We start from the raw sequence: 27995 nt of genomic DNA, 5'->3' as shown, positions 1-27995 counted from the left end.
TTTTATTATTCAAAGTAAATGTTATGAGAAGGAAGGAAGGGAGGAGTTTTCTTCATGTTTCCAATTTATGCAGATATAAACTCACTGAGCTGAAGAACCATAAAAATCCATCCTCTCTGGTTTTTCATTCTTATATAATAAAAAGCTGGTTTATTGTTTCCATTTTTAACATCCAAACAGGATTCACAATTCACTGACACATAAGTTAGGAAACCAACCCAAAACCGTAATAGGAACCCGTACGTATAGTAAGTGACTAGAGAAGCTCTACGGAAACTTCTTTCAATCCAACAGGGGAGAAAACACCTAAAGACTGCTCTGTGCCCTCCGTTTGCCAATGCAATTTGCATCAATACTCCAGAAGCTGCATTCATGACCCGAAACATCTGTACAGACCAATTCTGGAAATATTAATTTTAGAGAGATTTTATCTAAGCAATCCAAGATGTAACCGTAACTTTACAGAAGTGGTTTTACTTTTTGCAAACTGGAAGACAAATACAACAGAGACGCCGAAGAGGAAAAAAAAGGCCCCATTATTGAGAGTCTTATTGTTAAATTCCTATGACTTAGCACTTCCCTCCTTTTCCCCCAAAATCCAAGCTCTATTAAATCACAAAACTATTTTCTTGTTTGTGTGCTGTTTTTACTAACTTACCTCAATGGTTAGCCTGGCTGGGTGGTTTTCAAGAAGCAATTGCTCAGCTATTTCTTGTACTGATTTAATAACTTCTTCTTTTTGATCAAGTTCTCTCATTAATTCCTTTTTTCCAGACAAAAAAAAAAAAAAAAAAAAAGATAGAAAAGTTTCAGAAATCTCTTCAATTCTTAAAGATGATTTATTTCCCTCTGGATTGTACTAGCAATACATACTGCATGGTATTCCTTTTTTCTTGTTATATTGGGGTTTCTTTCACTCCAGTCATATGCAACCTCTTCCTCTTCTTTTTCATTCAGCCATATCAGCTCTCTAGTAGCACGAGACACAAAATTGTGAAGAGTATCTAGATGCCTTTCCTGATTTCTCGATGTGTTCTTTATTAAAAAGAAAAAAAAAATATTTACAAAAATCAGAATTTAAAGCTCATCCCTTGTCAGAGATGATGTACAATGAAAAGCTGAGCATTAAAGACATATGACTAACTTACCAAGAGTTTTGAATACTGACTCTCCAGTTTGTGCAATTTTTCTGTGTAACTGAGCTTAAGAGGGGCAGTCATTTGCATCTGTATTTGGTATACGAGGTCAAAAGACAACAAAAAGGTTAGATATGTTAAACCATTAGATCTCCTGATTTCATGATATGAGATCTAGAAGATCATCTAGAGATCAGAAGTAAAAGTAACTAAGACTGGGAAACCCAAACACAGTTCTAAAATTCAACAGTAGTCTGTGGGTCACCCAATAAGAAACTAACCAAAGAAATAAAGAATATGCTGCTGTACCTCACTCATTTTAGCTTCTTTAAGGCTGGATTCAAATTCCTCAATAGCTTTGTGGACGTTTTTGTGATTTTCTAAATGGCTTTCAACACTTGGTAAATCTGAACCCCATTCTGTTCGATCAAGTTGCACCTTACAGACAAGAAGGAAAAATTAGCCATGATCTACAAGGAGGAAAACGTAATAATTAAAGCAGACTGTTTCCGTAAAGATTGCTACCTGCATTTCTTCCACCCAGCTCAACAGGTCCTGGACAAATTTCATGTTCACCTCTTCTTCTGTTAAATTCTGATCCACAAAAGCTGATTTCATAAGAGGTTTTCTGATCTGCATCAGTTTGAGTGTTTGCAGAGTCCCGCTGTCTACTCCTGTCACATAGCTTTGAATTAACCGCGGTGGGATGCCTGGTGTGCAAGTGGGAGTGATGATTGGTGTCAGTCTGGAAGTAAGACCTGATGAAAGGCCAGATGTCAAGCTGGAAGAAGTCAAAGTAGGTGTTAAACCTTGGGTCATTGCAGCATTTAATTCAGGGGTTAAGTTTGTTGTAAATCCTGAGTTTAAGCTTTCGGTTAGTCCTGATATCATCAGCTTTGTCTGCTCTGTTGTCAGTGCGTGCCCCTTGTTGTACATGGAAGAATATTCGTTCCGTATGGCTATCAGCTCATCATGAAGTTTTGCAACTCTATTAAAATAAAAGGAAATAAATAAATAAAATATTTTCAACAAATCTCATGATTAAGGTTTATTATTGTGAACAGAACAGCAATATGAAATCACATGATCTCCTATACTTTAGTTGTACGTAAATCTTAATAAATAAGCATTTGTATCAGAAAGTATAGGGTACGTCACCTTATATTTCTTATAAATACAGGTAACAGATGCAGAAATCAGGCAGTGACCAGAAATCATGGTACGGGCACTAGCATGCACCACGCACAATTCCAGGGAACAATCAGCAAAGCAGAAATCTTGCAAGATACTACACGTTGCAGTAGATCAAACACTTGCAGTTCACTGCCAAGGAGCTGTTTCGTGCTTGATCTCACCCAGCCCAGGATGAATCCTGAAAAACTTTGGGGGTGCTTCTTCATAAAATCGAATCGTGCCATTTAAATGCATCTTTCTGCTAAGACTGTACACACTGCCACACATAAGCTAACGTTATCCCATTTATTACCTGTTAAGACATCTACAGCTATCACCAGAAATCTTGCCTCCATTTTTAAAATCAAAGTTAGTGAATTGTAAAAGCATTTTAGGTGCAATAAAACAAGCTAACATCTTTACACTCAGATATCTGGCAAACAATAAACATTTAAGTCATGTTCTGGTGAATTACTCAATTTCACAAATGATTACAAAGAGCTCCTCCTGTCTTCAACAAAGTTTATGGGCAGCGTACCCACCAGAATACCTGATAATCCTTATTTGGATGCCCAGTGACAGATTGGGAAGTGTACCCATAAAGATTTGAAAATGTTGTCCATAATGGGTATCCGTATTTGGGACATTTATTTATTCATATAAATAGACTGTAAAATACCTTTGCACAAGCTGGTCTGCCTGATAGTATTTTCCATCAATAAGAATTTGGGCATCAATCACTTGCTGGCGGAGAAGGTTCTCAGATTCAAGAAGATAGCCAGCTAACTCTGCTTCATGTTGGAACTGGAGCCCTGACTCTAATCGCTTGGTGTCCTGAATAAATAAGAGAAAGCCATTAAGCCCTGAAGCTAAATCAAAGAGAAATGAGCTGCAAGAAATCCTAAGATTTTGTAAAAACTTCTTCTGATCTTGAAACAATTGTGAAGCATTTTATCTAACAGGCAACAAAATAAAAATCTAACAGAACTCACTCTAGGCAATTTTTGGTATTTTCTTGAAGCAATGCTAAATTAAAAATAACAGTACAAAGAAAATAAAAGTAGGAGCTATTAAGTATGCACTCAAAAATCATAACGATTCTATTTTTTTAAGTAGCCATTCCACTGCAGTAAGTTCATAACACAGACACACGACTGACTTACAGATTGCAGAGCATTCCGGGCAAGTATTAGTTTGTCCTCACAGCTCTGGCTGTCCCGTTGAATTCTGTTTGCAATCTGCGTCAGCATTTCCAACCTAGGTGATGCCAGAATATTTCATAAAAATAAGTCAGTATTAATGTTATTTATATTTACTAGACATTTTGAATGACTTTAAAAAACAAACAAACAGCATCTAACACAAAGCACAAATACATATGCCAAATTACCTGTTTCCTTCTAAGGTACCATTACCAAAGCTTATACAAGATTTAATCAGCTTGGGACCACAATTAACAGAAAGGAAATTCTCATTAGAACCAACGCTGGTTCGAGCACTAGTACTGTTGCTAAACAGTGAATCACTGCTATGATAGCTATAACTAGTGCTATTCATTTTTACATCCAGAGCACGGTCCTTCTGGCTGTTTACATTTGCTGAAAAATAAAAAGATATAACTTCTACAAAATGTACAGCTTCTAGGGATGAAATGTCGCTACTGGCTTTTGAAACACCTAGAACTCCTCCTTTAAATAGGCTTCGGTATGCATATTCAAAACCCAGCAATTAATACCCTGCCAGCTCTTCAAAGGATGTTACCCGAGGCTATGTACGCTACCTTGCTTTTGGCTTCCCTACCTTGCATTAAAGCTTTGCAAGTACAGACTAGGCAGCAACGTCAGGGCGTCTCTAGGAAACAGATGCGCCAAATATTTTATTTAAGTGTCACTAAAGGTCTATAAGCCAAATACGAATTTAAAGAAGGCTTTGCAGTGTTTCTCAGACTCTTCAATGAAAAGTTTCAAAAAGGAGTGAAATGAGAGCTCCACGCTCCACACTTCGGTACAAAACACCTCTGGGCTGGGCTGACTCACATAGAACTGCGCAATAAAACTGGGGGAATAACATGGTTAATCAGCTCATAACACTTTAATTTGAGAGACCTGTGCACCACCTAGCCCACCGTCATTACTCCACCAGTCAAGTATCCATATTAACTAACTGCCCTGCCCCACTCATCTGCACTCCTGCAAATTCCCCTCCAACTTCTTCCACACTCACAGCTAATTGCTTCTTGCCGTTTTGGCTGCAAAACAAGTAAGAAAAATTTGATCACTGCCGCTTAAGTTTATGCTTTAACTCAGAATTTGGGTTAGGGGTGATTTTTTTTTTCAGCGTTTCACCCCCTGCTTTTAGGACCTCCTGGAAACCACATCCACACCATAAGACAAGGGTGTTTAGGCAGAAGAGCACGGCAAAGGCACGGGCACACCCCTGCAGTAATGCCAAACCTGGCTAGTTCTGCAAACCGGAGCTCAGTTTGGCACTCTCCTCACTGACATCACGCTCGTTTTGAACCCATACACCAATCTGGCCACACTTTTGTCTATTTGTGTTGATCGTTTCAGACGCATCCACCAGGCTTGCAGGCAAAGTTTTACTACTTGCCAAATTTCATTATTAGCTGAGGTCACATTTTTGCCACAACCAAATGCCACCCCAGGAGCTGTATCAACACCTCATATTAGTGAGGTGCACTAGTAACCGATACAACAAATATGGATCAAGTTCTTGTGTCGAGATCAACCAATAATTTTAACTTTACCACTAAGAATCGCTTAATCAACTTTTCTCTCTCATTTTACAGTGACCACCACACACAGTGACCATCACCATACGATCTGTCACTTGAAGTGTGTTTGCCAATCCTGAAGGGGTTTATGTTTCTGCTTGTTTACCTGTGCTCAGTCCATCTGAATAAAAAAGAAATAAACTAATGTCATTTATATGCATTCTCAACACAGATAATCCAGCTTTCTGCAAATATGCCTTTTGGCGAAGGCAGCCACTAACTTTGCTTTTGGCAGGTCAGGACAGGTTAACCTACAAGCTCTAGCAGGCTGTATTTCTTCTGCTGCTTTCCAGCGTTCTCCTCTGCATGGTGGGGACAACTTTCTGTTCCTCTAAAGGAACATCTTTCGCAGCAGGATGCTGTGAATCACCACCTCCCATTGAATCTGCCATTTCTGTCATGCTCTTGCTTTTGTAAGCATGACACATATTTAATCAACTCTGACTGTCTTTGGGATCTTCTCTCGCCAAAATCTGCCCTTCTGGGGACTTCCTACATAACGATCTGGATTCTTCATACCTAATTTCAGGTACCTAAACCAGAGAGAATAATCACTCTATTGTCACCAGAAAGTCAGTGCCAGGATTCTCTAGAAAGTGATTCAGATCTTAGACGTCTCCCCTAGATGCTTAAAGTTAAGCAGAATTAATCCAGACCCAGGTGTCTATACCTACCTCCAGGTAGAAACCTGAAGAATCACAGAATGATATGGGGTTTGAAGGGACCTCTGGAGATCATCTAGTCCAACCTCCTGCCAAAGCAGGTCCACCCAGAGCAGGTTGCACAGGAACCTGTCCAGGCGGGTTTTGAATGTCTCCAGAGAAGGAGACTCCACCACCTCCCTGGGCAGCCTGTTCCAGGGCTCTGCCACCATCAAAGTGAAGAAGTTCCTCCTCGTGTTTAGATGGAACTTCTTATGTGGATCTCTAGACTCTAACTTAAAGAAAAGTTTTTTTTTTAATTAATGAATGTATAGCACCTGTGTCTGCCACAACACAAAAGAGGTACCATTGAAAAGCAGAAATGCTCAAAGACTTCATCAAGATTTTAAACATGCTCAGTATGTTTTTAGTGGTGTACAAAACAGTGTCCCACATTCTACTACCACGGAAGACTACTATGCGCTTTGCACATCTAAATGCTTTCTGTGCTCTTGAGTACAACCAACTTTTAAACAACCTCAGAACAGGACGTCAGCCCACGATGCTGTGCACCGACTGAAATACACTTTTCATGTAAAGGGTGAGGATGATGCTTATATGAAATCAAGTCCAAATGAGACAGTGAAATGATATGAACCTAGCTTTGACTAACTGTACGAACAAGGTGGTTATATTTGTGTTTAAGTGCTTTGATGATCTGAGGCACAGATACTATTCATCATGACCTTCTGAGACCACCGAAGTTACATCCATCTGGACCTGCTTCTGTGAAGTAGGTAAAGAACTTCAGGCCTTGAACAAAGGCAAAATTACTTGATCTAGCAAAATACTGTGGATGTTATCATGGAGGAACACATTTACAGGTTAAAACAACAGCAAATATATTAACCAAGCCTGTCTAACATTCACTACTGTACCTCTCCATTTCAAGCCGAAGGGTCTTCTCTCTTTCCAGCATGGCAACGATAAGCTTTCCCCATTCTTTCTCTATATCATTTGGATGATAGCCTTGAGGAAGTTTGATGCGTCCAAATTCTATCCAGACCTTAACAATTCATACATATTTGTTATTTTAAGCCACAGAAAGGGAACTTCTGTACATTTCAATGCATGTTAAAACTTACCTCTAGCAGTTTATATAGATGTTTAATTTTTGATTTATCTGCCTCCGCTGGTGGAATTTCTGTTTCTTTAAACTGCAAATAGTGATTATAAAATGCCTACAGAAACATAAAAACCATCATCAGCTTTTATTTACAGTGAATATAACCTTACTCTCTAAACCCACTCTGAATATTCTTTGTAAGCTTATGTTCTTATACTGTTCTACTTGAGTTCTACAAAAAATGCTCAGTGACAAGCTAAATATTTGCTTTTGATTGTTCTTGTGTTAGTAACGTATTTATTGTACTTTGAAAAGGTTAAGGAGTAGTTCTACAGTTGATTTGATTGTATAAATCAACAAGCATGCTTTGAGTCAGTAAGATAAAGTGTCATTCCAACAGGGAGTTTAAGACGCCACACCTCACCTTCAATTCCACAGGATTGTTGGAAAATGTTCTGTCAGACATTATCGTGACATGGTATCTGATCCACTGCCTGAGGTAGTTCACCATATTCTGATATTCAACCCATTTGACTTCAACATCCTACCAAAGCACAATCCAGATCACAGATCAGAAAAAAATCACATGAAAGTTCATTTTGGCCTTATATTTGAAGTCTGAGGGTCTTCACACACATAGAAAAGAGATTTCTAAACCCTGCAATTCTGAAACAATATTTACTTGCTCATTACAGGTCACTTAAAGCTTCCAAATATATGATTTCACTCTTTAGTTTTGGTCCCAAACAATTCCACGGAAAACAGGATTTTCTAATTTAATAAACTTCAAATTGATAAGAATCAGAGAGGCAAAATTTATCAGTCCATGACTGAAAAGTAAAAACTTTGACTCTTATCTTTCTCCAACTTCAGGTATATTGCTTTTAATTAAGCTCTTTGCATGAACATTTTCATGTTCAGAACAAGAAATAGCTGCTAAGCCTCTAAAATCTCCACCTAGAAAATCTTGTCAAAGAGAAGGGTGACAGCACTCCTATGGAAGATCCAGCTAACATTCTGGAGCCGAAATCAAGAATTGTATTAATGAAGCTCACACGCTGCACAAGTATTTTTCTCCTACTTACATTTGCACTGATGCCTTCACCACCTTCTGGTACTTTGGGAAATGCATCATAAAGTGACGACACGTAAGTTATTACTGACTTCTCATCAGGTGTGGGAACATCAACATCTAAAAGAGCAAGACAGAGCAGCGCTTTATCGTGTAGTTGCAAGAATGCCCAAAATATGCTACAATCTGCAGGCAGATTGGATTTTATTTTAATGTTAGGGTTTTTGCAACAAAGCCTTTTGCAGCTATCTTACCTTCAGGATCCAGAAGTCTGGCAACACCAAGTTTTTCTGCTACAAAAAAAGCATGTTCTAAATTTGCAAGGTTGCTTTGAACAGCAACGGTATTCATGTCTATCAGGTCCGGCCTGTCAAATAAAAAGAGTAACACTCGATTACAGCTCTTTACCAGTTTTAAATCACTGCTGTATTAGTAAATTAGTAAACCAAGAGCACCAATGGATACAGCAACAAAGTTTTCATTAAAAAAGGATTTCATGAAAATCACGTGAACAGGACTAACTGATAAACACAAGCAGCAGGTAACTACAACACTGGCAGTTCTTTACCTGCAAGCTAGTTTCTAGCCATCCCTTATATATAGCGCACTCTATTCTCTTATGCATATTTATTCATGTGTATTGCCGTTTTATTATCATGCCTTGTCCTTTCCACTGCCCTCGAGGAGGTTAAATTCATTTTTCTCTTAGGACTTGTTTATGTGAGGAACTTCATTTCCACTGCCTTTACAAGTTTTTAGTGATTCTGCATCAAACCCTTCAGCGCATGTCGAAACCCATACAGAAACAAGTTCGGTCACAAAACCACCACTTTAACCTGGAAGACAAGTATTCTTACTGGGCATTAAAGGAGTCTTGTTCAAACTTCATTGAAGCCCTGCTTTCAGATAAACACTGCTGTCAGTTGTCTTATAGAAACCACTCAAGCCCCATGCACTTACACCTTCACACCTTCATCCTGCTCAACTCCACTGCCAGCCACAACGCTCTTGTTTTAATGGAACACACGTCCTAAGCCAATCTTACCTATAAACATTTTAAAGGCCCCTATGTATTATCCTGTACCAACATCACTATTTTAATGTTTTAAATTAATGTAAAACTTCAAAATTAGTATTGTCCTTCAGGTTTGCTATGTGGTGCTTGACTTTTAGATCTTCTGCAATTCTCAGAGCAGAGTGTGTTACCGTCTGCCTCCTCCACCACAGGAACCCTCTTAGCCATAGCAACTGAAAGAAAAAAGGGATTTCCAAAGATGCTGGGCAAAAAGTCATCCCACTGAAGCCAAAAAGAGTCGCAAGGTTCTGAAACTGTTGCTGCTGAAATCCCATGCTACTGAAAACCAGACCCACACTGAAAAAAACCAAAACCAAAACCCCAAAAGAATAAAATGCAACCTAAGTTTTAGTGAACAATTCAGTCCTTAAATTTTCTCATTTTTGTTTCTAGAGAAACTATTTTCTTAGTTTTACTTAGCAGAAGCTTTAAATAACTGCAACAGAGGGAAATAAAATTATGAAATATCACATTGTTCAAAACGAATGGTAACATTTCATTTGGCAACGCCCCAAATTCTCTTGATCACAAAATGGTATTAACTTTGGGAAACTCAATACAAACTTGTCTTTGAATTAATTACAAGGGACATTAAATAAAAATTTATTTCTTGTCAGCCATTTAGAATCACTGGCTTCCTTGTGCTCTTTAGAAGACAAGTCTACAAGACAGATAATAGTACTGCACCTATTATTTCTTGAAAGAACGTTTAATTAATAATAAAACTTAAGTGGTGTGAAAAGAAACATAATCCTCCTAAACCCGCGGGACTTTCCACTTCCAATATGCTTAGTGGGAGCGTGATGAAGCTCACGCCATTCTTCTCTGAATTTCAGTGCAATGAAAACAATGCAACGAAACCAGTATCAGCCGTTGCTCTTAGCACAGAAAATCCATGCGAAATAGAAGACAATACCAGAAAAGGAAACAGAGCACTCCAGCCTCCTATTTCAGCCACAATAATGGAGACGGTGAGTAATAAAGATTGCTTTCACAGCACAGTTTTGACAAGAGAAGCAGGTTTCTGTAAGTGTACACTCTTGAATTGGTTATTTTTTTTCACCTGCCTTTACGTTTGTTTCACACTTGTTAAAAATGGCCCAAGAATCACTTACGCTGCCTGTTCGATTGCCAACTCTCAGAACAAGAAGGGACAAGTTGTTGTAAAAGCCTCAACTATTCCCAGAAAACGAGCTGCAAGCTGCAGAGACACCAACAGGATCATCTCCTTAGAATAAAGCTTTCATTTAGATGAAGAAGAGGTAAGGTTTTTCTCACCAAGATACAGGTAAAAATCAATAAAAAAACCCTGATGTTGTGTAATACCTCATTTTACATCAGTGCCGTGGCTTTGCCCCCCAGCTGAAGAGCCCATCCTGTGAGATGCCCCCATGCTTTTAAACGTATTTTCCCACCGCTGCAACTCCTACCAGGAAAGGGTTATTCCAATTCCGCTTTAAGAAGAAGGGAAAATTGCAATGAATACTGCTGTTTTCAGTTAATTATACACTTAACACGTAGCACACCGACCTAGATTAAATGGTCTATATTTATCTGAAGTCTTGATCAACTAGAAAATACTACAGAAGACAGCATTTGCCTCTGCCTTGATAATGCTGGCCTTTGGTTTCCTGAAGCAGAGAGAAGGCTCAAGGGCTGAGTGAGAAGAAGCCCAGTGATAAAAGGGACAAGGCAGGTATGATGACTCGAACGCAGAAGCACCTGGTACCGACCATGGGAAGTGCACACTGCTGGGAGCTTGGGGTCCCCACCCTCCGCAGGTCACCCTCTCCCCTGCCCAAATAGCAGAGGGCTATTCCGCAGAGCCACAGAAATAGGAGCTCACTTCCCACAGCTCAGTAAAAGACTTCTTTTAACCCCAGAAAAATGCATCCAAAAAACGTGGCTCAGGAAATCACTAACTGCCACATTGTTCTACTTTTGTTTAAGGCTGTTTTCTCACAGTTTTAAGTAAAAATGAAAGTTGCTTTTATCTGCTGTAAGCTTGCAGAGATACCTGCCCACTAACTGGGTACAAGGGAATTTGCATTTGAGCATGTGCCGTTTGAGCGGATGTCCCGGTTTGAAGTAAAACTGAACCAATTTTCTGTTCTGTAACTTTACATCCTAGCTAGGCCTCTTCTAACTCTCTGACATTAACGGCGTATTGTGGAGAAAACTGCTCGTTCTCAGAATGGTAAGACCCATGTTTGTGCTCCATGCCAAGGAATGGTGTGCAGGGAGGCCCTTGCTTATACTTATTGCTATAACAACCAAGGTCAGCCAATTTCGTTATTTGCCCCCTTAGAGGGTCAGAAACGGAAAAAACATAGAGGGGTCACATCGGTGGGGAGGAGCGGACAGGACAGGTGACCCAAACCTGACCAACAGGGGCATTCCATCCCATCTGCCCCATGCTCAGTATAAAAGCTGAGGGATCAAAGGGTCAGTTTTTTCTTCCTGCGATGGCCGACGTCCAGAGAGGACTCTGTCTGTTCATCTGCCTTTGATCCTGATCCATGTGTTCCTGACTCCAGAGCTGGAATCCAGTTCCCATCTGTCACTAAGTCCAGTCTGGGACTTCCCCCGTGCCTGCTGGTGACATGACTGTCATCCTGGGAGCTTGACATGGTTTTGTATATATTGTATCTATTTCACAGAATCACAGAATCTTCTAGGTTGGAAGGGACCTTCAAGATCATCTTGTCCAACCATCAACCTAACTGACAAAAATAAACACCCACAAAACAACAAAATGCAACACCATCACTAAACCACGTCTCCCAGCACCACGTCAACCCATCTTTTGAACACCTCCAGGGATGGCGCCTCAACCACCTCCCTGGGCAGCCCATTCCAATGTCTGATAACCCTTTCAGTGAAAAAATTTTTCCTAATATCCAGCCTGAACCTCCCCTGGCACAACTTGAGGCCGTTTCCTCTAGTCCTGTCTCCTGTGACTTGGGAGAAGAGACCGACCCCCGCCTCTCTACACCCTCCTTTCAGGGAGTTGTAGAGAGCAATAAGGTCTCCCCTCAGCCTCCTTTTCTCCAGGCTGAACAACCCCAGTTCCCTCAGCCTCTCCTCATAAGACTTGTGCTCCAGACCCCTCACCAGCTCCGTTGCTCTTCTCTGGACCCACTCCAGCACCTCGATGTCTTTTTTGTGGTAGGGGGCCCAAAACTGGACACAGCACTCGAGGTGGGGCCTCACCAGTGCCCAGTACAGGGGGACCTCCCGAGTCCTACTCACCACGCTGTTCCTGACACAGACCAGGATGCTGTTGGCCTTCTTGGCCACCTGGGCACACTGCTGGCATTTCATTATTTTCTTCTTTATTTTCATTTTAATATTAATTCTTCATTAAAGTAGTTTAGTTCATTCTAAACTTCTGAATCTCCTTATCTCTTTCTCTCCTCTCTCTCTCTTTTGGCGGGGGGGGGGGGGGGGGGGGGGAAGAGGGGAGGGGAAGGGCCATCTGTCAGTCTGGTTTCCGTAAATTCAGCTGAAATCACGACAGCGGATTTCAGTGATGGGGATCGCTGATCACCAGCCTCCTCTGAAGAGTCACAGGAATCTGGTGTAACAGCACAGACTGCGCACGGCGAGTGCTGTGGGGCTGTATTATAAAGGCTCACAAATATTTTCCAATATCTTTAGTATTTAATTACTCCTTTCAATTATGAAATACTATCAACTGCTTAAATTGCAGTTGTGATTAATATCCTTCTAATATGTATTTATTTAACTGTCTTAATTGAAGCAAGCACTAAATTTAAAAGCATCACCCACCAAGGCAAACGTTTTCATTTTTAAGACTGAAGAAAAAATACACAAATTTTGTAGAAGTTATTTGTCATGTATTATAAATATATTTTATATCAATTTGCATAGCGCTATTAAGTGGTTTATACATAGTCAAGAACAAATTAAATTAAACGCGCTTTAAGTAAAAGACGATGACTCTACCTTCTGTCATAATATTGTGAGTCATCTCATGGCAGATTTTTCAGCGGGCTGGGCCCTTGCCATCCAAACACACACATCAACATCCCAAACAGCAGCCAGGTTGGAACATTCCATGCAAAGGAGATGCTTCTGCTGCAGCCGCACCTAAGTCAAGGGGTTTGGCTTCTGCATTGTGAGTCATTAATCATTTCATTTGTAAAAAGATTGGTGCCTGCCATCGAGATCTTAGTGTAGGTGTTAGAAATTAGACACAATTTGTATCAGAAGGAAGGAAAAAAAAAAAGGTGTGATTACTACCACTTCAATTAGGAAGCTGACAAAATTATGATCGATTCAAGAAAACAAATACCTAGCACCACAAAGAGAAGCAACTGAACCATATCTGCAGAACAGCATAAAGAAATGAAGTTACATGGATCAAACGCAAGCGTTCTACTCTGCAAAGACTCCGTGAAATCCAAGAGTTGCGCATAATAAATAAAGTTAGGCACATGTAGATTTTCCCATAGCCAGAACATAATACCTAGTAAAACAGTTCGAGATCCAAACTAGCAGCTATAATATTTGCCCGTTAAAATAAAAGGTTAGATTTGAAGGGAATTTGATATTTCAAAGCGGAAAAAAATATTTAACTGAACTTTTTTTTTTTTCCCAGGTAATGATGAAAAAACCAAATCCTTCTCTTCAATGTTCCTGGGCAACAGCTGCCCAAGTTACAGCAATGTTTAACTTTACTAAGACATAAATTCATCAGAGTAATAATATTCCACTTGAAAACACGATTAACCAGTTCGGGAGGCTAACTGACAAGCCTGAAGTGATTTACCTGAACCATCTAAACTGTTTAATCTGCACAACTCTGTTTCAGTCGAAACTCTGGACGCAGCCTGAGTAATACCTGATATTAAAAGGATATTTCTTTCTTGGCTTATATTGAGCAGAGATATTAATGTAGTGAGTTTCAAGCAGAACTCTCAGCGAAAACATGACCGAAGATGCAGAGTGAAGTGTACACGTCACTATTGTCCAGCTAGCTTTTCCACTGCTGGAATTAGAAAATGCCTATAAAAACTAAACAAATTCTTTGCTTCATTGTTCACAGACAATTGAAAAGGATGGGTGCCAGAAAGACTCATACATTTTTCAGGGATGGGAGGACTACTGAAACAAATTAAAGACCATGCCAGAATACATAGTCATAAAGTACATTTTTAAAAACGACAAGAATAGAGAGACTGAAAGGAATCAGAAGACAGGAAACGTCCATGTAAAACAGAAATTTTAGCTCTATCTCTTCTAACATTTATCTCCTGTTACTTTCCAAAGAACTCTACAAGTGAGATGATGAAGCAAAATCTATTTATTATTTAACCTACTATACAGTAACACCTACCATTTAATCTCTTAACAGAGTTTCAAAAACACTAAAAAATATTTAACACCAGTTTATATGAAGAGTCAGTGTTTAGGAACTTATTGAAGAACTTGTCTCCAAGTCAAGTACAAATCGGCTTGCCAAAGAGCCTGCTTCGGAAAGACTGAGGCATCAACACAATGGGAATGACTCCTGGACTTCAGGCTAACACGTACTGTCCTTGTGGGCATTTCTATTGATGCCCAATATTTGCAGATGCAGTGCCCATGAGATCTAGTGACCACGCAGCACCATGACCATGAGATATAGTTAGAGTGTTGGAGATACCCTTTAATAATGCATATGCCTACCACAGTTATTTTCCTGATCTTTTTTCCATTGCCACACGAGAGCTTCAACATAAAGACTGCCATGTCTTAGAGGAAAAAACAGGTGAGAAGTACTCCACTAAATCCTTCTATCTTGGCCAAATGACACAGATCATTTGAAGTAATTTACATAAATAATTGACTACTTTTCAGAAATAACTTTTGCGGGAGGGAAATATGAAAAATATTTCATGTAATGTCAAATTTGAGACTAAAATGACTGTTCAGCTATAGACTCTACAATAACATCTACAACTGAACACGACATGGTGAAACAAAAATTACCCCAACGCATCAAACTCCTGGGTGAAGCTGAGCACTACCATCACTTAAGTTAGGCAACACTTCTGAATTCTGTGAAAACGCAAACAATTTTCTACCTGAAAACTGTCACTCTCAAAAAGTTTTATCCTTACAACTGTGATAAACCAAAAAGCACGCTGCTGAATACAGCTCTGCATATTGTTTGTCCAAGTATGTGGCAAATACTTTTCCTCAAGTTCCACAGGTCCCCAACCTCAATGACACACTGTGCTACTGTATTTCACATGATCATTAGGACTTGTACGCTCTTTTCGGTTTTGTCTTCTCTTATCTTGGTATGACAGGAATGCGTGTACTGTTCATTATTTTATGTGCCTCTATAGATTTCATTCAATGCCTCCGTGAAGATGTGAACAATCATGCCTTTTTATTCCCTCAAGAGCTAAAAAATTCTCATGTGATCTGAACTCTTCAGCTCTCCTTTGTATCTTTTTCATAATTTTTCATATAAATGTTCAGATACTATGAATAATTCTGAAAAAACTATTGCAAGGGACGGTGCAACAAGGGCACACTATTTACAGATACATTTCCTGTCTACTCTTCATACATCCCATCATGTTATATCAATACTTCCTATAGAAAAAGAATGAATGTTTTAACTGCACTAACCATAAGGATTAAAAGCCCTAAGGTGCCTTGCCTTATTAATTTCACCTCTAACAACACACACTGCTAATTCAGACAATTTCTTCTATCGTGCACGTCCTTGATTTGACAAGCACTGAGTTTAATAAACCTGCTGAAGCCTCCTGTCCCACCTTTCTTAGCACAGCAAAGCTTTACCTGTAACTTGCCATACCAATTGGTTTAGATAAAGCCACGATTGAGGCATTGTGACATCAAAGACCTATTGATTACATGTGGAGTTCAGCTTTAGCCATGCCTTACAAACCCTAATCACAACTCGGCAGTAAGTTTGCTATGTAGATTTCAAGCTCAGTATACGCATGAGTGAAAGCAGAAAGAACCTCAGTCGGTCCTTTCACCAGCTTTAAAACCAGATTTTACATTCTCTTTGTAACTTGAGATGGTTTTGTCATTACAAAACCAGAAATGGTCCAGTAACTTTGCCGATTTTTTGCTTATGATGAAATTTATATAGGAGCAAAGATCACAGCTGTTAACCTCAACTTACACTGTGCAATCTACAGAAATAATCATAAATAATGTACCTTTCCTTGGAGTGTTTGAATACCAAAAATACAATGAAGAAACCCACCCAAATTATTTTTCTGCTCCGCTCCCTGAGAAAACTCCCTCCAGATCCCAGCAGCCCCTGCCTGACACACTAGCTTTCCAGTGGGATTCATGCGGTTACCAACAGGGATGAGGGGTGAGGCATGACAATAAGTTCAGAAGATTTCCCAAAGGCTCCTTGTGCCATTCTGTCTTGGAGGCAACCATTGCTCCACGTGCTGCAAATCTGCGGAAGGCATTGCCAGGAGACCAAGACCTCTTCTTCTACAAATAATAGAGGAACCAACGAGGAAAGGAGCAGTGCTGGACCTTGTCCTCACCAACAAGGAGGGGCTGGTCGGGAATGTCAAATTCAAGGGTAGCCTTGGCTGCAGTGACCATGAGATGATAGAATTCAAGATTCATAAGGCAGCAAGGAGGGTGCGCAGCAAGCTGGCTACCCTGGACTTCAAAAGAGCAGACTTTGATCTCCTGAGAGATCTGATTGGTAAGGTAGCGTGGGAAAAAGAACTGGAAGGGAGAGGGGCCCAAAAAAGCTGGGTGGTATTTAAGGATCGCCTCCTCCAAGCTCAGAAAAAAGAAGAAATCGGGCAAAATAGCCAGTAGGCCGGCGTGGATGAACAAGGAACTGCTGGACAAGCTCAGGACCAAAAAGGAGGCCTATAGAGGGTGGAAGCAGGGAAAGGTAGACTGGGAAGAATACAGAGAAGCTGTCCGAGTCACCAGAAACCTGATCAGGCAAGCGAAAGCCCAGGCAGAACTAAATCTAGCCAGGGATGTGAAAAATAACAAGAAGAACTTCTATAGATATATCAGGGATAAAAATAAGACGAGGGAAGCTGTGGGTCCCCTCCGGAAGGAAACGGGAGACCTGGTCACCCAGGATATGGATAAGGCTGAGCTACTGAATGACTTCTTTGCCTCAGTCTTCACTGGCAAGGGCCCTAACCACACTGCCCAAGTCACAGAGGGCAAGAACAGGGGCTCTGGGAATGAAGAACCACCCACAGTACAAGAAGACGAGGTTCGAGACCTCTTAAAGAACCTGAAGGTGCATAAGTCCATGGGACCTGATGAAATCCATCCACGGGTCCTAAGGGTGCTGGCAGACAAAGTTGCTAAGCCCCTCTCCATCATATTTGAGAAATCGTGGCAGTCTGGTGAAGTTCCCACTGACTGGAAAAAAGGGAACATAACTCCAATATTCAAAAAAGGAAACAAAGAAGACCCGGGAAACTACAGGCCGGTCAGTCTCACCTCTGTGCCTGGCAAGATCATGGAGCAGATCCTCCTGAAATCCTTGCTAAGGCACATGGAGAATAAAGAAGTGATTGGAAACAGCCAACGTGGCTTCACCAAGGGCAAATCGTGCCTGACAAATTTGGTGGCCTTTTACAATACTGCCACAGACTTGGTAGACAAGGGCAGAGCGACTGACGTCATTTACCTGGACTTATGCAAAGCATTTGACACTGTCCCGCACGACATCCTGGTCTCAAAATTGGAAACTCATGGATTCGATGGATGGACCACTCGGTGGATAAGGAACTGGCTGGATGGCCGCATCCAAAGGGTTACAATCAATGGCTCAATGTCCAGGTGGCGGCCAGTAACGAGTGGTGTTCCGCAGGGGTCGGTACTGGGACCAGTACTATTTAACATCTTTGTCGGTGACATGGACAGTGGGATAGAGAGCACCCTCAGCAAGTTTGCTGATGACACCAAGCTCGGTGGCGCAGTTGACACGCTGGAGGGAAGGGATGCCATCCAGAGGGACCTAGACAGGCTGGAGAGGTGGGCTCGTGCAAATTGCATGAAGTTCAACCAAGCCAAGTGCAGGGTCCTGCACCTGGGACGTGGCAACCCCAGGCACAAATACAAGTTGGGTGGAGAATGGCTGGAGAGCAGCCCCGAGGAGAAGGACTTGGGAGTGCTTATGGATGAGAAGCTCAACATGAGCAGGCAGTGTGCACTGGCAGCCCAGAGAGCCAACCGTGTCCTGGGCTGCATCAGGAGAAGTGTGGCCAGCAGGTCTCGCGAGGTGATTCTGCCCCTCTACTCTGCGCTCGTGAGACCCCACCTGGAGTACTGTGTCCAGCTCTGGAGTCCTCAACACAGAAAGGACATGGACCTGTTGGAACGGGTCCAGCGGAGGGCCACGAGGATGATCAGAGGGATGGAGCACCTCTCCTATGAAGACAGACTGAGAGAGCTGGGGTTGTTCAGCCTGGAGAAGAGAAGGCTCCGGGGAGACCTTATAACAGCCTATCAATACCTGAAGGGAGCCTACAGAAGAGCTGAAGAGGGACTCTTTGTCAGGAAGAGTGGTGACAGGACAAGGGGCAATGGTTTTAAATTGGAAGAGAAGAGATTTAGATTAGATATAAGGAAGAAATTCTTTACAGTGAGGGTGGTGAGGCACTGGAACAGGTTGCCCAGGGAAGTTGTGGATGCCCCATCCCTGGAAGTGTTCAAGGCCAGGCTGGATGGGGCTTTGAGCAACCTGCTCTAGTGAGAGGTGTCCCTGCCCATGGCAGGGGGGTTGGAACTAGATGATCTTTAAGGTCCTTTCCAACTCTAGCCATTCTATGATTCTATGATTCTATGATTCTCCCTGTCCAATTTATCGTGGGCACATATGCCACCACCGCTCAGACACCATACCCTTTTGGAGAAACGTTTCTGACACTTTTAGATGTCCTGGTTTTTACCAATCAAAGACTAAGCGACATATGAAACCTGAATAAAAACCTAGCCGTTTAATCCAAAGCTTTATTTTTCATTTTACTCCCATTTGGCCTAAGCAAGAAAAAAATCTTTGATTTCATCCTAATATTTTTTTCTTCTCAGTTACTGCAAAAAGAAAACTGTTACCTTTCATTCAACTGCTGCTTAGCAGTAGGATCCAGCACAACGTACACAGGGATCATTTTAAGTCCAGATCTGAAATTTATCAACCCAACTGCATGGAAGTCTTCCATCTAATACCCACGAAGGCTAACCACCGCCACAACACAAGATGTTAAAATTGCAGGCCCGCTTCCAGTACTATTTTAATACAGACTTTACCAAAAGCCGACACAGAATTTTTCTGAGTGTATTCAATTAAACCGCAGCTGAGGTTTCTTGCTATTTCTAAACCCATTAGTTATATGTATATACATAACCAGGCAAGTAATATTAAAAGCACATCTGCTTCTTGATATTTTTAATCATCCTAAATGCTGTTTATCTTTTCCCAAATCACCAATTCTTAATGCCAAGTTTGTTTCTTCTACGTAACAAAAGCCGTTGAAAAGAGTAACAACCATGCTTCTGAACACAGAGGTGGGTGTGAAGTGGGGGGCAACACAACCAGACTCACATTTTCTTTTTGTTAAGGCTGGGTAACAATAAATTACGAGTTACAAAACAGCAAGCCAAAACTAGCAGACCCAACTAATCTCTTTATTTAAAACATACCCCTTAGCACTTTAAGGCTTGATACTGTGTAATATTTAGTTTCTTTCTCATTCCTTCCCTAAGGGTGTTCAACGTGTTACTGCAAATTGAGGCATCACTATCCCTCCCCTTAAGGAATGTATTCGTGTCAGTACCTGATCAGCTGCAACATGTTTTAACATCAGAGGGATGCCACATGCACTGCCAGCCAGGAGCTGAGTGTTCAACTAACTACACCTACATGGCAAATTGTCCTGGGTAAAGTTGAAACAGCTTGTTCTAAACCAGAAGAGCTATTTAGCAGGCAGGAATCTAGCTTATTCCCTGCTATACCACACTCCAAAAAAACATCTGCTTAGTATTTCTCAAAGTGTACGGAGTTATTATTGTAATATTTCAAAAGAAAAGCATTGTGACCCTGGAAATTTTTTTCCTCGCTTTATCTAGCCTTTATGGAGCTGTCACAGTGCTCCTTCCTTTGGGGGCGCACTCTTTGCTGCAGTTTCTATTCCTCCTCCTCCCGCATGAAGCACCCAGGGTACCTACGCTCTCTCTGGGCTGCATTCACTGTTAGCCTCTGTTCCTCTTTCCTTTGGGGACAACAGCCACCTTCTCCCCGCATTCTCTCTAAACTATATACAACTTAGAAGTCCAGGTATCGTTAAGGTCTTGCATAAAATTTACCAGTGCCAACAGTCTATTATATCACATCCTCATAATTCTTTAACGATACAGTGAAAAACATTTTCCTTCGAATTTGTGCTCAAAATGCACCCCTTTGAACTCTATCACCACTTTCCCTCTCTGCAGCATTTCTAATACTTATCATTCTTGTTAGGTGGTGCCAAAATTCGTAGACAACTGTCTGCATGTGGTCTCAGCAAGCCTTGGTATAGCATTATGTGAAATAACCTCTCATTTTCTTGCCTGAAACACTTCATGTATATACTGCAGTCCAGCTTGCTTGTGAGACTGCTGCCTGACCTAAACACGGTTTACCCACTTTTTTTCCCTTACCACTGTCTTTCCATTTCATATAGTTGCTGCAATTCACCTAGAAGTCCAAGCATAACTGGACGTGTCTATGCTGAAAGTGTACAGAAGCCCAGATAGAGGGCCCGCGACTCTTTAACTGCTGGTCCTTCCCATAGCAAGACCACGGCCATTTCAACTTACGTCCTCCAAGGACACCCCTGGGCCCAGTTCATGGGACAGCGCTGACCCAGGACTGCTCTCCAGAGGCTGCAGCCTGTCCTGCGGACGGATGGGAGACTTCAGCCATGCAGACACAAGTCCTGCTGTACCACTTACCCGCAGGGGCTGGACCTGCTTCATTTATGAGAACAGATTTAACACCTGAGACCCGAACTTTAAAAATACAGCTTTATCTTGGAACTGAGTTTGCAGCACTTCCTGAACAGATGCTATTTTTCACCATACAGGCACCACCGGGGCTACTCATTAAATGCTATTATCTAGTTACACAAGAACATACTGCTCCATCTGGAATTCCTTTTCTAAGTGTTAAAAGCAAAATTACCTCTTTATTATAAAAATTGTAAGAATACAAAAATAAAATGTAGAAAGGAGTGCACGCATTTTTGCAAAAAGCATGCATGTCTGATGTTAACCTTCTTTTCCTGTCCTCCATCCTTCACTTTCTAAAGAAAAAAAGATAAGCTGGTCTGTAACCATGTCTGTTTTCTGAGGACCAGTAGCCACTGTCCTGGTGAAGTGTCTATAGGTGCCATTCAACTGTAAATCTTACAGCTATTATTTTTCCTATTTCTTAAATTCCGTTTTCAGACACTTTTTAATTGAAATAGCCTGCAGTTCTTGTGTACCAAAGGCTCAGGGCAGCCTGAGGTCAAAAAAAAAAGCAGTTTGTTACTTTGATATAACTTTTTATTTGAATTTGCTTTGCTTTAAAATAAAGGTATCTGCAAAGTGTAAGGTAGACCTATAATTTAGATTACTAGCTCCAATCTAGCATGCAACTCCTAATGGAAGAAGAGTAGCCTTCATTCTCAATAGAAACCAACTGTTTCTATATATTTTAAAAATGGTATACAGTTCTAAAAAATGGGTATTTCTTGTTCCTGGGAAAAAGGCATGTATGTAAGAGAATGAAAACACAAATCAAGAGCATTTACCTAAAACACAGTCTAGTGACTAGAAATACATGATAGGGCTGCAAGATGAAGACCCCAGGGTGTAGACAGCAGTATCTCCAGGAAAGTGTGGGCATTACATGCTGATTAAAGTCAGCCTCCAACTTTGAAGCCTGGCTTACAAGTTTTTGCTACGTGTGATATGATGGTATGAAAGAAACATCACGTACTTATTAAACTGCCTGAAGTCAGATTTCTTCCAACACAACACACTGAAGCAAATAACACGTCTTCAATGAAAAATTAAGCTATAAAAGGCTAATTACGTAAGGGATGAGACATACAGAATATTCCCGAATCTCCTGGGCACATCTGTAGCTTTCACTAATGGCCCTGATCACGCATCCAGAGAAAGGTGTGGAAACTCAAAAGAGAGTCTGAAAGATGCTATATTTAAATAAAATCATGTCATTAACAAACCTGGTAATGTTCCATACTAAAACTGACTTTTGAATTTTATAATTTTATTTAGTCTTTCCATGAAACAACAAACATTCTTACAGAATAACAACATGAGAAGCAAAATCCAGGGCCTGCAATGGAGCCCCCTGAGGCAGTTCTTGAGGCTGGTGCGGAACTCTGTTCATTGCCTAGGGATTCTACCACGTACAGGATGTTTTAAAATGGAAGTTTTATATACTCTTCAGAAGTTCAGATGAGTAATCTTCAATCTTCCCCTATAAACACAGACCACTGGAACCTGCTGAAAACATAAGCAACCTTCTCACATGAAACCAAATTACATTTTCCTAAATCTGTAGGAAAAAAATCAAGTTGTATATGAAGCCAAGTACCTCAAATAGATTAATTTTTATCTCTCGTTTCTGCCATTCATAAAATTACTTTCCTTTGATTTAAAGAACACTGCAAAATCCCTGGAAACTCATTCATACTCTTAACAGAGGTAAGAGAGAAAGTGACTGAAGGCCCTTAGGAAAAGCTCTGCCAACCTAATCCCCGTTGCTTGAGAGGAACGAATACAAATACCCTGCCTTCGCCCAGGAGAGTGAGTGACTGCCTTGGGTGTGTGTGATTGGTGCCTGCACGCTGACCATGTCCCCAGGCTCGGCGCTGGAAGCGGAGCGCTGCCAGCATGGCTGCGGCTGCACACAGGGCAGGAAGACGGGGAGGAACCTGGCTCACCCAGCCACCGCACACCGGCCGGCTGGTCTCTGCTGAGATGCTGCAGTCAATACTCCAGTTAGTCATGCCAGGGAAATGTCGGACTTATCCTACGTCTCCCACGCACCTTGGGTGGAGCAGGGAGGCATGGCAAATCCATGTGCTATTCCTGCAGTTCCGCATCATAAATCTTAGGTGGCTTGCACCAAAAAAAAGTGCTGGGATTCTCTGCCAGGACAGAAAAAAAACAGAGGTGGGTAGTGGCAGCCCAGGTAAAACAATTCTCCCCTGCTGTTAAGAGCAGGCGGACTGCCAGCCTCGGGAGAGGCTCCCTGCCTGCTGGTGACTGATCCGCAGCCCAGCTCCTCGCCCAGCCCTCCACAGCTTCAGCACTTTCCTCAAGTCTTGAAGCTGGTGCCTATTTGCGATTTAAAAAATCGCTTATGCCTGGAAAGGAAGTAATTGTAATCTGCCACTCGTCCCGTTCACCTAGAACTGGACAGTGACATCTCCCTGTCTCATGGATGACCGACTGTAGGGATCATGCTGGACCCGTATGGCTTGTGTTCTCAACAATGCATCCAGAAAAGGCCTCTCAGCCATGGCGTCAGGGCTGTGAGCACAGGGTTTGCCTAGTTGTGCTCAGGTTCAGCTCAGAGACAGCATGGCTCCTGTCCTCCGGGAGCTGCTGGTGCTCTCGCCTCCGGCCCCTGGCTGAGCTATGGCCCCTACAGTGGTGCAGCCCACCTGCGGGCCCACATCCCAGACCTGTCCCTGTCCCCAGGAAGGTGCCTGATGCCCGGGGCTGGGGCTGCCCCTGTGCCCCCCCCCCGCCGCCCTGCCCCTGGCTGGGGCAGTGGGACAGGCCCTGGCTGCCGGGCCCTGCCCTGACAGACCATGGGATGGAGCCGCTGTACGGGCAGCCCTCGCCGCCGTACCCTGACACGGGTAAGGCTGTGCTCTCCATCCAACAGGATGGTACAAGAGGGGCTGCCACGCTGCACCATGATCGAGGGACATGCACCCACCGGGGTGCTCCGCAGTGGCAGCACCACGGTCCCACTCCACCGCCCGAGCAGGCATGCCTGGGCATCCGTCCTGGTGGAGCACACCAGCCAGCAGCATCCACAGGACATCTCATCCTAGTCCAGAGACCACCTGCGATCCACAAACTGGGAGCTGCTCAAACAGACAAACAGAGCATACGGAGAAGCACTGCCAGAAACGTGTGCCTTTTGGTAGCGTTTAACCTACTTACTGCTCAGAACACAAACCAAGCTTTAAAAGAGCTCTCTGGAGTAAAATACTATAGTTAAAAATATCAGATGACTGTTTGGAAAGACCATTCCTATCTTGTGAGCAATAGCTGGAAATTATTATCTCTGTTTTAATGGTACAAAACGGTAAAGCAACATAGAAGCTCACTGAAATCAGTGGAAGAATCTCACCGATTTCATCAGCAAGGCAGAATACAAGAACCTTGTCATCTCTCACAGCAAAAAGACATCAGATAAGGACAAGTAAACATTTCTGGGAAGGACGCAGGATCCTTAGGTGGAGAAGGCATGTTTACAGGAAGAGGATAAGCTAAATGGAAACTGGTACAGAAGTGCACAAAATGGGGACTCTGCTCCTCAGACACTGAATCATCTGGTTCGTGCAACGCAGTCCCGTCAAAGGTGCCTGTGCCTCCCCGCCGCAACGCTGCAAATGCAACTCAGGAAGCGCTGCAGAAACACTGCTCCAACAAAGCAACTGCAGGCACTCAGTCACGGCCCAAGGCATTAACATTTGCACGGCCGGAGGACAGAATTCAAGTTTTTCATTATGTATTAACTGACCTGTACCACAACTAGGAGTTGCTGAGCTGTAAAGACTACGCTGCTCTGTGGAAGTGGTATAAGGCTCTGAAGAAGCTCTGGGAAATATTTCCCATTATTCCATCTCATTAAGCTCCTTCTTTTTTTCCCTTCTGCTTTCTCTGTATCTTTTGAATTGTTTATTTTTTCCAATACTCGCCTGTGCTCTGTTCATTCTGTTAGCTGCTCTGTCCTGAAGTAAAACAGCCCAGTGATTTGCCAGCTACTTCCCTTTGTCTTGCCAACGTTACTAAAACAAGACTTGCTTGCTGGCATGCACCTCCTCCCTGACTGGCCACCCAGAACAGAAGTGTTAGTCAGAAAAAAGACCTCATTGATTCAGATGCAGCTCTGTTTTACCATGAAGCTATGCACTGCCACAGTTCACTCCTCCAGGACTCTGTACGTTACGCTTTGTGAGGAAAAGGCTGCATCTGCTTGACTCGTCTCCCATTTTACTTCAGTGTCCTAGTCCCCATACCTCACGAATGTTGGCTCTCCCTAGGCTTCCTTCTGCGGGGAGCCAAATGGTCCCAACGAGAGGAAATCCAAGAACAGAATAATGTGCTCCAGGGTCTGTTCCCTGGAGCTGCGTTAAAACCTACGAAATTTGACGCTCTCTACTTGGGACACTCCTTTGGTATTATACCAAGGAAATCATGTACCCTCAAACTTCCTTACGATATGCTCCAGGGTATACAGCACAAACTCTTCAGACGTGCTATAATAAAATCCCAAAGTTGCAAGGGACAAGTCAGTACACACTAATTAGGCCAGTGGCCAGAATACTCTCCCATGATGTCCTCGAAGACAGAAACCTCCTTATTCAATTCAGGAACCAAAAAATGCACAAAAACAGAGAGATGCCACCAACCAAGAGGGAACGCTGAGTACAGCAATGATCTTACATCTCATTCCTCTGCCGAGTTTCGATGCCAAAGTCAGCTTTGTCAAGAGAGACCTGTTTTTACTTAGAATCCAGAATTAGAAATCCTCTCTTGCCAGTAGACTTCTTCAATTGTACTTTAATTACATTAATGTAGTACATCCTTGAGCTTCTAGCCACAGCCACCAATGGTTCTACAAATGACTGTTTATAAGATTGTGGTCACAAAAGCATAGAAAGGGGCAGAAAGTAGCACAATTCCCATCTTAGACTGAGAATGTTCAAGCCAAAATTCCCATTTTTCATGAGAATGCTCTGCCATTTTACAGGAGACACATCTCAGAGTAGATCTGGGCTCCAAGCCCAGAAAACACCTAAGAATCTCTAGGCTCCAGGGGCATGGTAAAGTCATACAGGGAAAAATACAGGGATCTTAGGCATATCTCAGGTCGTGCAGTAGCTGATGGATTTCACCAGCAGTGTAGTTTTGGACTTTGGTGATTAGTTCTGATTTTACCCTGCCTATATTTAAATGTCAGAATGACAGAAAGGGACTGTGGAAAAGACTGAACCCCGGAGACATTCTTCTCAGCAGCTTGGAGATGCCCCAAAAGAGATGTGCAGGATTCATGGGGATGCTCCTCTGAGGAAGGAGTGACACGCAAGGGCTAATGAAGCATCCTTTGGCTGCAAAGAGCAGGAAATTGCCCAGGAAGAGCCAGTGTCATCTCCATGGCTGCAGTGCTATTCCAGACATAAACCACAGAGCCCTCTCTCTACGTTCATTAAAATGTTGCAACTAATGAGAACAAACAGAGTACTTACCTGTATTTATGAATGATGGCATTAAATAATCTTCCATCACGCCAGCAGGTAGTGAAATTTTCACAACGGATTCCAGCATAACCCTCGGTTGTCTGCTGCGACCACAGGAGCAGTCTCTCTTTAGCAGACATATCCTCTGACTCTCCAGTAACATGGATATCAGATATCTAAAAATATAGCAAATATAAATATTAAAATTACATCTAACACATAATAACGTTTAAGATATTGCGGAAAACCACTCTGCATTACTGCGGAATTTTCTGCCTGACAACTGCATAGATGAATGTGTTGACTATTCATGTACAGTATTAATATTCTTCCATCTAATATCCTTAGGCACTCTTAGCATCTTCAATATGAAATACAAATAACTTTGCCATTTTCTTCAGTTAGCTAGTTCTCAGCCTCTGAATTTCTGGGCACAATATAATATTATTAGATAATAAAAAATACTTAAATATGTCTATTTTATGTTGATAATGTGAATAGTCATCTATTTTATGTATTGTATCTATTATACAGAAATGTTACATAATTACATATAAAATATAACATATTTCATATGTATATATTCACATCTATGTAATACCCATACTTACATTATACATACTTTATTTAGCTATCATGTTCCTCTCTTAAAACAGGTTAAATTATAATATATGCTGTTATGGAATTCAATAATAAAAACAGTCAGTTACAGTGAAAAGGTTTTAGGACAAAATTTTCTGAGAAGCATTTTATGAATGACCAAAAGGTTAACGGCTTATATGTGAAAATTTTGCCTGACACAGAAGGCTTGGTTTTGTATTATCTAAGTATTGTCAACTTCATGTCAGACAAAGCAGAAAAATACTGGGAAGTTTACACACAAATACTAATTTCTAGTACCTTAAATTCTCCCCTGCTGAAGTTCAGTAGTTTGCTTAGAAAACTATCACTGTAAAAACATGAAGCAAATATTTCTCTAATTTGCTTGTGTATTGTTTGCACCTCATGTCATAGAAACTGTATTCAATGTACATCTGAAATGCAAGACAGAACAACATGACATGCCTTGATAAATAAAGTCATGTCACACATTGTCCTTCTTCCACGTGGCAACCTTTTACCACTTATTCCATCAATAGCAGATAATATAATACCTTATTTTGAAGAACTTCTGAAGAACTAAGAACCCACGTACCATGAGGCACTGTTTAAGGACCCAAATACTGTAGCTCAGACATTACAAAAAGCAGGCTGAAGGACACGGGCAGAGAAAGCGCCAAGATTTGTGGGTGGACACTAAGCACCCCCAGGAATCCACCTGGAAGAGGCCATGCGGCACCAGCCTTCACCCAGCACTGCTGGAAGAGCCAGGTCTCTTGTGGCTCTGGAGCCCACCCGAGGCCAGGGCTCGGGGGAGATTTGCCCATAGACAAGTTTGGGGGCAAGG

The 27995-nt window shown here is 41.9% G+C and overlaps 1 protein-coding gene across 7 annotated transcripts in view; it reads right to left on the bottom strand.

The window, feature by feature from the left end:
• Positions 1–27995, bottom strand: part of DST (dystonin) — a 329300-nt gene that overhangs the window by 144111 nt on the left and 157194 nt on the right. For 5 of the 7 annotated variants that reach the window (XM_074153812.1, XM_074153811.1, XM_074153813.1 and 2 more), the window contains 13 exons: positions 26558–26724; positions 8197–8309; positions 7956–8062; positions 7295–7414; positions 6890–6985; positions 6683–6810; positions 3473–3566; positions 2989–3143; positions 1662–2124; positions 1446–1574; positions 1149–1226; positions 874–1035; positions 659–763 (listed from right to left, as the gene is read on the bottom strand). In XM_074153812.1, coding sequence (XP_074009913.1) covers positions 659–763; positions 874–1035; positions 1149–1226; positions 1446–1574; positions 1662–2124; positions 2989–3143; positions 3473–3566; positions 6683–6810; positions 6890–6985; positions 7295–7414; positions 7956–8062; positions 8197–8309; positions 26558–26724 — 1917 coding nt within the window. Of the gene's footprint in view, positions 1–658; positions 764–873; positions 1036–1148; positions 1227–1445; positions 1575–1661; positions 2125–2988; positions 3144–3472; positions 3567–3699; positions 3867–6682; positions 6811–6889; positions 6986–7294; positions 7415–7955; positions 8063–8196; positions 8310–26557; positions 26725–27995 lie in introns of those variants that run through there. The other 2 variants (XM_074153816.1, XM_074153817.1) reach the window with 1 other exon arrangement.

The sequence above is a fragment of the Numenius arquata genome, chromosome 9 (assembly GCF_964106895.1).
Source record: "Numenius arquata chromosome 9, bNumArq3.hap1.1, whole genome shotgun sequence".
In the NCBI taxonomy this organism is placed as follows: domain Eukaryota; kingdom Metazoa; phylum Chordata; class Aves; order Charadriiformes; family Scolopacidae; genus Numenius; species Numenius arquata.
This window is presented reverse-complemented; position numbering and strand designations above follow the sequence as displayed.